At 32.1% G+C, this 11,656-nt stretch overlaps 1 protein-coding gene across 1 annotated transcript in view; it reads left to right on the forward strand.

Annotated features, from left to right (window-relative positions):
- LOC133199318 (uncharacterized) overlaps positions 1 to 10,882 on the forward strand; it is a 28,330-nt gene extending 17,448 nt beyond the window's left edge. Inside the window, exons 18-31 of the mRNA XM_061335131.1 lie at positions 71 to 182; positions 305 to 483; positions 1,724 to 1,834; positions 3,678 to 3,758; positions 5,827 to 5,950; positions 6,174 to 6,353; positions 7,654 to 7,878; positions 8,139 to 8,257; positions 8,379 to 8,439; positions 8,639 to 8,875; positions 8,962 to 9,204; positions 9,522 to 9,758; positions 10,220 to 10,309; positions 10,621 to 10,882. Of these exons, the coding sequence (XP_061191115.1) occupies positions 71 to 182; positions 305 to 483; positions 1,724 to 1,834; positions 3,678 to 3,758; positions 5,827 to 5,950; positions 6,174 to 6,353; positions 7,654 to 7,878; positions 8,139 to 8,257; positions 8,379 to 8,439; positions 8,639 to 8,875; positions 8,962 to 9,204; positions 9,522 to 9,758; positions 10,220 to 10,309; positions 10,621 to 10,835 (2,214 nt within the window). The 3' untranslated portion in view covers positions 10,836 to 10,882. The remainder of the gene's footprint in view (positions 1 to 70; positions 183 to 304; positions 484 to 1,723; positions 1,835 to 3,677; positions 3,759 to 5,826; positions 5,951 to 6,173; positions 6,354 to 7,653; positions 7,879 to 8,138; positions 8,258 to 8,378; positions 8,440 to 8,638; positions 8,876 to 8,961; positions 9,205 to 9,521; positions 9,759 to 10,219; positions 10,310 to 10,620) is intronic.
- The last annotated feature ends 774 nt before the right edge of the window (positions 10,883 to 11,656 follow it).

Below are 11,656 nucleotides of genomic sequence, written 5' to 3' on the forward strand. Positions count from 1 at the left end.
ATACGCTAATGAATAATTAAAAAAGTAAATAAATAATTTGAAAATTTACAATACAATGTTTATTTATAAGGTTTGGTACGATATGACCTACGGATTGGTCAGGTTCGATTTGACAAATACAGAGCCTACTCCGCCTTTTTACACAACAAATCCCACCACCACGATAGAGGATTTCAATACAGGTAACGGTCACATTTTGATTATCCAAATGTATCAATATTAGTTCTTGTTCTTATGACATTTTTGTTCTTGCTGAATTATAATGGTCATATTTGCGTTTTTATGGTGTTTACTTGTATTTAAGGTATATCATACACCATTGATCGGTCTCTTGGAAACTGCTCAGTAAATTCTATACAGCTAGGATCCTTTGGAACAGAACAAGACAAAGCCGCCATGATGAAAAATGGAGCTTTTGTAATAAAGATGAAGGGACCACTCGACATATTCTCCTTGAATGAATCATACCGCTGGGCAGGACAAGTATGTTTTTCCTATAGCTGTCATGACGTTTACTCAGATGACAAAAAAAATCCACTGATAGGAATGAAAAACTACCTTTTGTGCATTGTAGTGTTTATGATTGTAGTGTTATTCACATTCAAATAACTAGGTCAATGACCTGCTTTAATATGCTCCTGGGTATTTCTTGGAAAATACCTTTATTTTTTACACTATGACCAATATTTTCTTTATTGATGAACAATGCTAAATAACGAAACTCTCTTGATAATAAAATATGGTGAAATTGGAATAAAGTTGCTATAAATATAAATTAATATTTTGAGTTTGAGCAATAAACTTGTTAAATTATTTCAGTCCGAATTTTCTCTGTCGATTTTCAAAATTTTCTCAATTTAAATCTAATATAACGAAAATCTGAATGATATGAACTCTAAATTATTTATTGCAATAATTTACATGCATTGTCCCGCGCTTTTTTTTTCTTTTTTTTTCTTTTTTTCTTTTTTGCTGGTATTAAAATTATATGAGGTCAGTGATGAAAATCTCGAGATAGGTTATCTTGAATGATTTTTGTTAATATTTTTGATATTTTTCCCTCTAATAATGCAAAGTCGCAAAATTTAGTCCGAATTTCCTCTACATCACCATAAATTTACCTTTGTTTTGGCATACTTCAAATAGTGAAACATTAAACTTTTATATTGATTTTGCATTATTTCTTGCCTATTTTGTCCATTTAGAACAATTTTTGATTTTAAGAAAGTGTGTTTTATAGCAATCCGTTTCTGTCAACTGAGTAAACGTCATCCTTAAGTACAGAAAGAAACCCACAAACCAAACTAAAAAGGAAACAACAAATAAAAAAAATATTATAATAGTCAAAATCTTTGCCAAAGCTTTTGTAGAATTCGAAAAATAATAATCCCTTGTCTTTATACATGGTTTGGACCTCCGAAAAAATAGTTGTTTTATGGTCATAGGTCTCTCTTTTGTAGACATTTCATTTGAAATATACTTAAGTTGCAATATAAATGTCAAAATATGGCTGAAATACTGCCAACTCGGTGTATCATTTGAAATAAAATATTTATTTACTTGACTGCCACATATACAGATACGTGCTGACAAATCATGATTCTGGTGAACTCCGCAACTACTGTAAACTAACACTCAGAATAGAGAATGCCCATATTCTTTTAACATATTCATTTTTGGCAACGCCAAAAGAAAACAATATTGATTGGTTGACATTGTTTAGAGAACAGTACGTGGTATGCTTTGTGACGTGTTTGAAGCGACTACAACGGACTTTAAAGTCCCATCCATCACCCAAACCTTCACCAGTGTTCTTCAGTTCTTTTTCATGACGGTGAGTGCCTTCTTATTAATTACTTTCATTGCTTAGCAACTTTCTAAATTATTTTTAAGTACATATTTAGATTTTTTCTAAATTTTTGGGTTACCTGAATTTTATAATGAAAAAAAAAAGTTTTAAGTCTTTTGCCTCTTTTGTATTCTTAGGTAACGTCAAAACTTAATCGAAGCTTCATTCTACAAAATTGTACATGTATAATAGTATTCAAATTTGTTCAAACCATGTCCTCTAGAAAAAAGGGATGAGGGCACAGAAGTGGCAAGAGTCTTACGAAGAAATGCACTTTATAGGAAAATCTTTAAAAATCTTCACAAGAAGTACACGTCTACCAATTGACAATACACAATGTTTAAGCATCGTGATGTAGTGTAAATTAAAGTCTGTCCAAATCATGGCATTTGTTGCATGGATGAGACAAAAATAGTGGTAAAATTTTTTACATTGAATGTAAGGAAATTCTTTAATAATGCCTTTTCTCAATAACTACAAGACAACAAATAGTCATATTTGTATGCAAGCATTTCTTCTAGAGTAGATTCAAGTTTGCTCATACATTTACTTTTGGGAAAGACCGAATGGGACCACCATGGGTGTAAAAAATTCTACAAAGATAAGGAAATTTTCTTTTAAGAATAAAGGACTGTATTGGGGTTTTCTAGTTTTAGAAGGTAATACTAAGATCAGGGAAAAAAATAGGATAATGTGATTCAGAAAAAAAAGTTAGGATGACTGCTTAGACCCTGTACCTCATTTTCCATATAGTTATTATTCTTGTCAAGATCAGATTTCGTTCCGAAAACTAGAAAGAAATGTGAAACAATACAAAGATAATTAAAAGAAGGTGAATATTGCTGACTGCTTCTTTATTGGCCGACCTATAATTTATTCAAAAACTTCTACAAGAGAAGAAGACGCTTGCTGTGGCCTTCAACTCGACATTTAGATAAATCAACGACGTTTTATCATTTATCGATAATTACTTTCATTTATATGTCGACTCGATATATACAAGTGAACTCGAAATAAAAGACACCAAAGAGTCTGTCATATCTGTTTTATATTTGGATATTCTTCTTTTGGTAGACGATAATGGCCAATTAACAACTTAACTTTTTTGACAAATGGTATGACTTCAAACTCTCGATTGTCAACTTTCCTAATTTATGTATTACTATCACCTTCATATGGTGTTAATGACTCCCAACTTATTCGATACGCAAGAGCATGATCAATTTTTAAATTGAGAAGGGCTACTGACAAATAAGTTGATGTTACAGTGATTTCAACCATCTCCTTTATAGTCAGCATTTCGAAATTTCTGTGGTAGTTATAATAAACCTGTTTGCAAAATACAAGCTATCATTTGTCGTACCTCGGCTAACAAGTTTCATACTATATGTTAGACAATTGTTTTATGATTAATTTGACTACGGACTACTTCTGACTGCTGACGGCAGATGTGACCGGTGAACAGGGGATGCAGGGGATGCACCTGATCCTATCTTTTGAGTTTCCAGGCGTCCGTGTCTTATACCCTGTTTACAAACACACAAAAACAAAATGTGTATTGTTTTTAAGAGTTTTGAGATCGATCAATGTTCGTTGTCTTCTTCACCCTTTTCATAAGAAAAGGGATATTGTGTATTCTATTCAGAAAAAAAAATCCTGCTGATCTTGAAATTCTCAGACATTAATATCTGATAAGGTAGACAAATGGAGTATACTTTTATTAGTAATACAGATTGAGTTCTTTCTGTACCTTTTCTGAAAACTTTGATGATGGTGGAAAATAGATGTTGTAAATAAGAGAATTATTTTATCATCGAATTGTTTTTAGGACAGCTGGTCACAAACATCCGATACAGATCCCAATCCTGTAAACTCACAGCCAGTCAAACTGACAATATCCTCAGCAGAGGTAGGTAAACTCAGAACCAGTCAAAATGGCAATAACCTCAGCAGAAATAGGTAAACTCAGAACCAGTCAAACTGACAATATCCTCAGCAGAGATAGGTAAACTTAGAACCAGTCAAACTGACAATATCCTCAGCAGAGGTAGGTAAACTTACAGCCAGTCAAACAGGCAATATCCTTAACAGAAGTAGGTAAACTCAGAACCAGTCAAACTGACAATATCCTCAGGCAAGATATGTAAACTCAGAAATAGTCAAAATTACAATATCCTCAAGTGAAGTATATGAAAACTCAGAACCAAACTGACAATATCCTCAGGTGAAGTATGTAAACTCAGAACCAATCAAAATGACAATATTCATAGCCGTTGTATGTAACTTAAAAGCAATCAGAGTGATAATATCTTTAGCTGAAATATGTAGCCAAACATCCGCTGACAATTTCCTTAACCTATGTATGTAAACATACAACCAATTAAATTGACAACATCCTCAGCTGAGGTATATAAACACACAGCCAATCAAATTGACAACATCCTCAGCTGAGGTATATAAACGCACAGCCAATCAAATTGACAACATCCTCAGCTGAGGTATAAAAACACACAACCAATCAAATTGACAACAACCTCAGCTGAGATATAAAAACACACAACCAATCAAATTGATAACATTCTCAGCTGAGGTATATAAACGCACAGCCAATCAAATTGACAACATCCTCAGCTGAGATATATAAACATACAGCCAATCAAATTGTCAACATCCTCAGCTGCCAATCAAACATTATGTCCTCAATTGACAATCGATCTGTCAATATCCTCAGGTGCCAATCAAACTGGCAATATCTCCAGTAAACTCACAACCAACCGAGCTGACAATATTTTTAGGCAAGGTGTGTAAACTCACAACCAGTCAAACTGACAATATCGTCAGTTGAGGTATTGACTGATTTTCAGCTCTACTGGTCAGAGACCAGAAGAGCTTTCGCGATAGTAAGGTGTCAGTCTTTCGTACGTCTAGCTTTGTCTGTTCGTCTGTCTGTCTATATGTCTGTAAACAATTTTTCAAAATGCTAATCCTCGAACAGTTTCGGTCTTAGTTCAACAGAACTTTCTACACAAGTAGACTATACTAAGGTATACATAATTCTCTGCATGTTTTTTATTTCAATGAACAGTGTTCCATAGTTACTAAAGATAGAATATTTTGTGAAATTCTTTAAAAACGATACTTTTTGTACAGTTTTGTACTTATTACAAAACAAAATATTACACACGTAGACTATTTAATGTGATACACAATTCTGTTCAATGAATTTGATGAACAATTTTGTTACTATCAATAGAAAATTTCTGTGAAATTCTATTAAAAGGCTACTCTTCCTCAAGTTTTAGTCAGATTGCTATAAAAATTGCCACACAGAGACTAAACCAAAGATTTTATCTATTACTGTTGTCTTAAGTTTCAAGTTCAAGTGCTCTGTTATAAGTACATACTACTAGAAATACAGTCTCGTCAGAAACACCTGGTTTCATTGTTATCCCTTTACAGCGAATTAGAGGGAATATGGTAACACGCTTGTGTGTGTGGAGTGGGGGAGGGGGAGGGAGAGTGAGTGCGTGCGTAACGGAAGTTATGCAAACTACAATTTATGTCGGGGTTGAGGTGTTCTTTTGCCAAAAGGGGAATCTTATCCGCTCTGTTCTCTATTGCATATATTTATCATATGCTTTTACGAGGGGATGTTCCGCTTTTCCTGTGCCAATGTTATATTTCTCTGGTAAATATTATTTGTAATATCTCAAAGAAGAGGTTGTATTACATTGAGTGTAAACTTAAAACATGAATAGGATTAAACTCAAGGTATGTTAAAATACGACATCTACCGAAATAGTAAGAAGAGGTACACATTAGCAAAACTGTTAAATCAGTATGCATACATCAATTCAGGATTACATTATATATTTACATGTATGTAGAACTGCCTAATACTAGCACATCGTTGATCAAAAATACATATGTTCAGATGACAAGCAGTGGTATACATTCATGTCGCTACATACTTTTAGGTTGGCCTCTTCATGACTTATAATTTCTACAACTTTAACGAAGAAGACCCTGATTTGAAGAATTTCGATATCACGCCATGCTTCACTGCGGACAAACAAGAAAACTTTGTCATGGTATTCAATGGTCTGTATTTACAAAAGACATTTGTTTATGAAAACATATATATCATATGTATATATATATTATGATATATTATGGTAGAATTTAGCACAAAATTTGGCAAATATGAAACAATATTTGTGTGGAAGAGAGTATTATTTCCATTCTGATATTCTTATTTATGTAATATTCCATTATGTTTTTAATTGTAATATATCTTTGATCTCTTTTTTTCCACTACGTGTAGGTAGTTATCATCCTTACTTAGACGTCAATCTAAAAACCTTTGAGAAGGCAGTTAGAATTATGATGGCGGAGTCATCTAAAGCCTCGCCTCTACGGTTTCAAAACTTGGAGGTTTCGTACGATAGCTACGCGCCATACATATTTCTTATTGGAACACTTGTTGACCCAGCTCCAAGCATCGGTGCGTAAAATATTCACTTTGACTTTAAAATATTTTATTACTTTAGACTTGCAGAAATGAATCTTGAACAATTGTCTATACGTCACAGTATGATGTTCTTTAATTAGGTATCCTTTTAAGAATTCTTGAAAAATCACAAAGCGGTATTTAAAGAGGCCTTGTCTAAATGTTACAAGCACATTTAGTTAACAAGATGAATAAAAGGTTATGCAAAAATGTCTAGAGCTTTCGACCATAAGTTTTTAACGAGGTTCGCTCCTGAGCTTTTGAGCATATTGTTGTCTTAAACTATATTTTTTAAAAATTCTGCATAATGTTTTAATTTTTACAATACATTTGGATTCTACAATACCAATTAAACTATATTCAGTTAAAACTGCATGATCAAATTCCATACCAAAAGCATTAAGTGAGGAACTATATTTTGTGGCGGAAGGTTTTTTTTAGAAGAAAATGATCATTTTTTTTTCTTTCAAAGTATTTAAAGTATGTTAAGTTTGGATTCCTATTTTTACATGCAGTCTGCACACAGTTATTATGTGCCGTGAACTATTTTATGCTGGTCCTAAATTATTTAATAAATAAACTATCATGAATTCTATCATCATATTTGATCAATATAGCAAATATATTGTGAAAATCCAGAAAGAAATAGCCCTAATTTAAGCTTAAAATTAGCACTATTTTAGTAATATCTAAAAATTAACATCACAGACCCCCATTTTAAATTTTCTTTTCCGCGTATATAAGACACTTTTAACCATTCTTCTTAAATTCAGTAAATTGTCATTACTTTCAAATGATTTTATTGCTTGTTAAATATTTAATGCCAGAAAAAAGATATTTTTTTGAGTGCAAAAAGGTCAAATAATTGAACATGCGAAGTAATTTGAAAATTTTCTGTTGTCAAAAATTTTAATGTATCTATTCAAGATCAAATAAGACTGTGCTTCTGTTTCCATAGTTTATTTGAATAAAAATATTGGAGGAAAAACTTTAAAAATTGATTTATGTGTGAGACGTATTTACAGTGCAAAAAGGTCAAACTAAATGCTCTGTAGCGCCAAAAGAAGTGCATTGACCCCCTTTTTGTTTCGATTTTTAATTAAGCTATGTGTGTAGATTCTAAAAATATACTTGATAAAAAATTCTCATTACTTTTGATGACAGGATCCAACCTCCTTAAGTGTTCATTGATCAAGACAGACAATCGATTAAATTAGCAGACATTTCAATAAATGGAATTTACATACGTGGTGAACTAAAGTAGTTCTGATTTAGATTAAAATTCTGTTTTCAGATGATTTCACATTAACAGAAAAAGGCATGCATCCACCAAAGAGCGCTGCCACAATTTCCAAGATTACATCAGCTGCGGCATGTGCCAATCAGTGTCGGCAAAACCAGAATTTCCTTTGCCAAGGATTCTATTTCTGTGTTTCGAGCTCAACATGTGTAATTAGTCAGTCTCATGTCGATTCCGGTCCTTTACTCTACACTGCATTATCGTGTGACCATTACTCAAGTACTTACTATTTTTAGAAATACTAGTATTATTTTGGAGTCATATTTTTATTGTTATTTTAGCATTTTTTAATGAAAATTTCGTAGGATCATCATAACTGAAAAATATATACTAAAATTTGGAAGTTATCAACTGTAATTTGAAAAATAATTTTAAAAAAACCTTATAGCATTAGTTACCACATTTACCGCTATAATCACTGTTTCTGACAAGTACAGGTCACATGTTAAAATCTGTCTTTTTCTTGACTCTTCAATCAGGAACCGTAAATTCTACAATCGCAGTTCAGCCTACCGTCGATGAAGCTCTTTCCAGAATTTCAAACGCGGTGTACGGCGGAGAGTACCAATTCCCCGTTAGTTATGGGACATCGGTCTATGTACGTATCAATAAAAGATTGACAAGAATGTTAATATCATTGTAAGATCGACATACTGATACACGTACCAATACTCGACTTAACTTTCAGAAATGCTCTGATGAATTATTTTTGTTTTAAGACCTTCAATGCAACAATGGTCCGAACTAGTGTTTTGAGAAATGGAAGACCAAACGAGTCAAGTACTGAGTATTTATTTTATTCTTCTATTGCCATAGTGCATTACTTATAATGATGATAATGATGTTTTCTAGAAAAACTCATGTCGTAGGAATGTTTTTTGACTAAAAATTCCGTTACAAGAAGCATTTCTATATTGTATAAGTTGGGTTACTAGTAACCTGTTGTCTTTTACTCCGTTTTGTATCCTTTACATTTCAGATCTACTTCTAACACATTTCTACATATATAGGCAGTACTTCATTTTCACAAAAACGGACACGTCTTTTAGCGGAATTTCGGTAGAGGACTGCGCGAGGCGCTGTATATCGAACTTGGAATATGAGTGTCTTTCTTTCAGTTACTGTTTTGATCTTGGAGATTGTTTTCTTAGTCACATCCACGCTGATAACTCCTCTGGAATAGCCCAACGTCAAGAATACTGTGACTTGTACTCACGTAAGTCACGTGGTTTCACAAAATTGTTTATGATTAATCCAGAAAATCATACTAAACACGTAAAGCAGTAACTTTTGATATTTTAGGTTACTTTTTGGATCAGTACACCGTGTCTTCCGGAGTGACATATTCCGTCAAAGCAGACGCAACCATTCCCAATGTACCTACAGCAAACTTATGCGCTAAAATGTGTTCACAGTACACCAAATTCCCCTGCAAATCATTTGAATATTGTACAAGCACAAAGAACTGTCTTTTGTTGAAGGTACATGAGCTCGACCTGGAGGCCACTGCAGCTTCACCAAGTCTAACATGTACTTTCTATAGTAGTAAGTAGGCGAGTAGGAATGGACTGTATCTTTCACAATTATTACTGATCACTTTTACTTGCTGAAATATAATTATGTTCCTTTAAATTTATCAAAAAATAAATTATAAATATAATGAATATGTATAAGTCAAAGAAACACGAGAAAACTTAACATAATCACAAAACTTACGATATTGTTTTAAAATAACAGTGCTATATAAGCAATACAATACACGTGCAATGACTGCTACGCGTATTAATTAACTAGGCCTAAATTCTCTTCTGATTTTTTAAAATAAGTATTACAAATCAAACATCTATTTTTTTTTTTTACAGAAAACTTTATTCATGATTTCAAATTATTGCAAAGAAAGACAATGACATTTGCAAATGTGTTGGAGTTTTCGAATGTATCGAGTTCTCAATGTGCCAAATTGTGTGTGGAGCAAGAGGGGTCAGCTTGTAGAAGCTTTGCCTACTGTAATATGACGTCATTATGTAGACTGACATCATCTCATCCAAGACAAGCTGGTAACTCTGTGTCCCAGAGTGACACGTGTGACTTGTATTCCAGTAAGTTAAAGTAAAACTCCATATAAAATTAAAGACTTTATATTCGTATTTTTTTTTTCAAATGAATTGTGCGTAGTCCTTCAATTCAGAATTATAGTTATTATTAGATTCCTGTAATTTTACCATTTATACAATTGAGAGAAAATTTTACCTCGTTATAATTTTTCAGTGAAAAAAATTCGAATTCGTATAAAGAAACTTTAAAGATTTGTCTTTAAAAAACGAAAAAATCTATGAATTTATTTGCAAAGTGACATTGAAAGTTTTCCTATGAAAATGTTTGTCTTGTATGAAAAAAGATATATTGTTTTCTTGTCCCATTATCATGACCTTGTGGCAAAATACCATACTTCATCATAGCGTTGCGAAATCTTTTTAAAAGAATGGACTGTCCTCAACTTGGAGTTAACATTTATCGACTGTTTATTTGATAGTGCTGAATAAAAGTCTTTTTTTAAAAGGGAGATTCTACAATCCGTCGTCCTATTCTGGACCTAGTATCAACAAAGCTCAGACTTCTAGTAGGAGCCAGGCCAACGGCTACAGTCCAGGTAACGGCAGATTAAAATTTTTGATCTCTTATCAGATGCTACAGTATGAACTGTAGATCACTAAATTTTCACGACACGTTATATTAGCGAGATTTTTGTTTGGTATTTATAGGGGAAACATTTTTTTTAATGAATTTTAATTGTTTATTGCTTATGTATCTATAATATTTAGAATTATAAGCGAGCAGACGGTCTCGCGGAATTATGCAAAAATACAACATGATTTACAGTATTTATTTTTATACAAAACGTATGTTAAAGGATAAATTCCATTACTGTTTAAAATAATGTCTTTTGGTTAACTGTTTCAGGAGCCATGGCTGGCGTAGCCCTTTCCCTCTTCATTGCTGGATTAGCAATTGGAATATTAGGACTGTATTTTTATAATTACAAAAAAGCTATTAAATTAGGCGACAATATTGATCTAGTAGAACAATATGGAGATAATCCAAACTATGATAATATACCATCTGAGTCGGATGGCAATAGTGAAAATACTCCAGAAGAAGAAGCTGCCGATTCCTAACATGGGGTCAAATGTCTTCATGTCACCAAGGAAAAATCGATAATGAAAGAGTCTGTCTGTCTGTGTGTCTGTCTATGTGATATATATATATATATATATATATATATATATATATATATATATATATATATATATATATATATATATATATATATATATAACTTGTTTGTTTACGAGACAGCATATGCATTAACTAATTTTTTCTTGTTCATGAGTGAATGAAATCTCAAAAATGTAAAGGGTTGGAAAGAATGAGTAAATGTTTTAAACATTTTTAAGACATACATTGTAAACTGTTGAATAAAATTTTGTTTAAAAAAAAACTGAAAATCTCTTCTGAATGAGAATGACAATAACTTGTATTTCCTTTTTGTTAAATTTTACACAAAATATAGAACATAAACAATAAACAATGAATCTTAAAGAATTGCTGAGTAAACAAAGTAAATAACAATGTAAGTTATAAGCAATAGTAAATCTTTTACTTGTTTTTGATTTATATGAAATAACAAAATTTATTGGTTAATGACAAATTTCGGTGTTCAGCAATATTAAAGAAAATTTAGATCATCTGTTAGTGAAAAAAAATTTTTGGCTTATTTAAAAAAATTGCAACAACAGAAATATGAATGTTATTTATCTCCAATCTGCTATCTGCATAATCTACATATTCTTTTATCTATTTTAATTCTATTCCATCTGTCAGTTTCCATATACACATATAGTTAATCAGTAATCTATCACTGAAAGTTTGAACTGAGCAAAACTGCCTTTTTGATGTTAACTAATTGGGATATAATACAATATTCCAGTATGGATAA

Source organism: Saccostrea echinata, unplaced genomic scaffold (assembly GCF_033153115.1).
Source record: "Saccostrea echinata isolate AGI-Se365-2 ecotype Australia unplaced genomic scaffold, CSIRO_AGI_Sech_v1 ptg000034l, whole genome shotgun sequence".
In the NCBI taxonomy this organism is placed as follows: domain Eukaryota; kingdom Metazoa; phylum Mollusca; class Bivalvia; order Ostreida; family Ostreidae; genus Saccostrea; species Saccostrea echinata.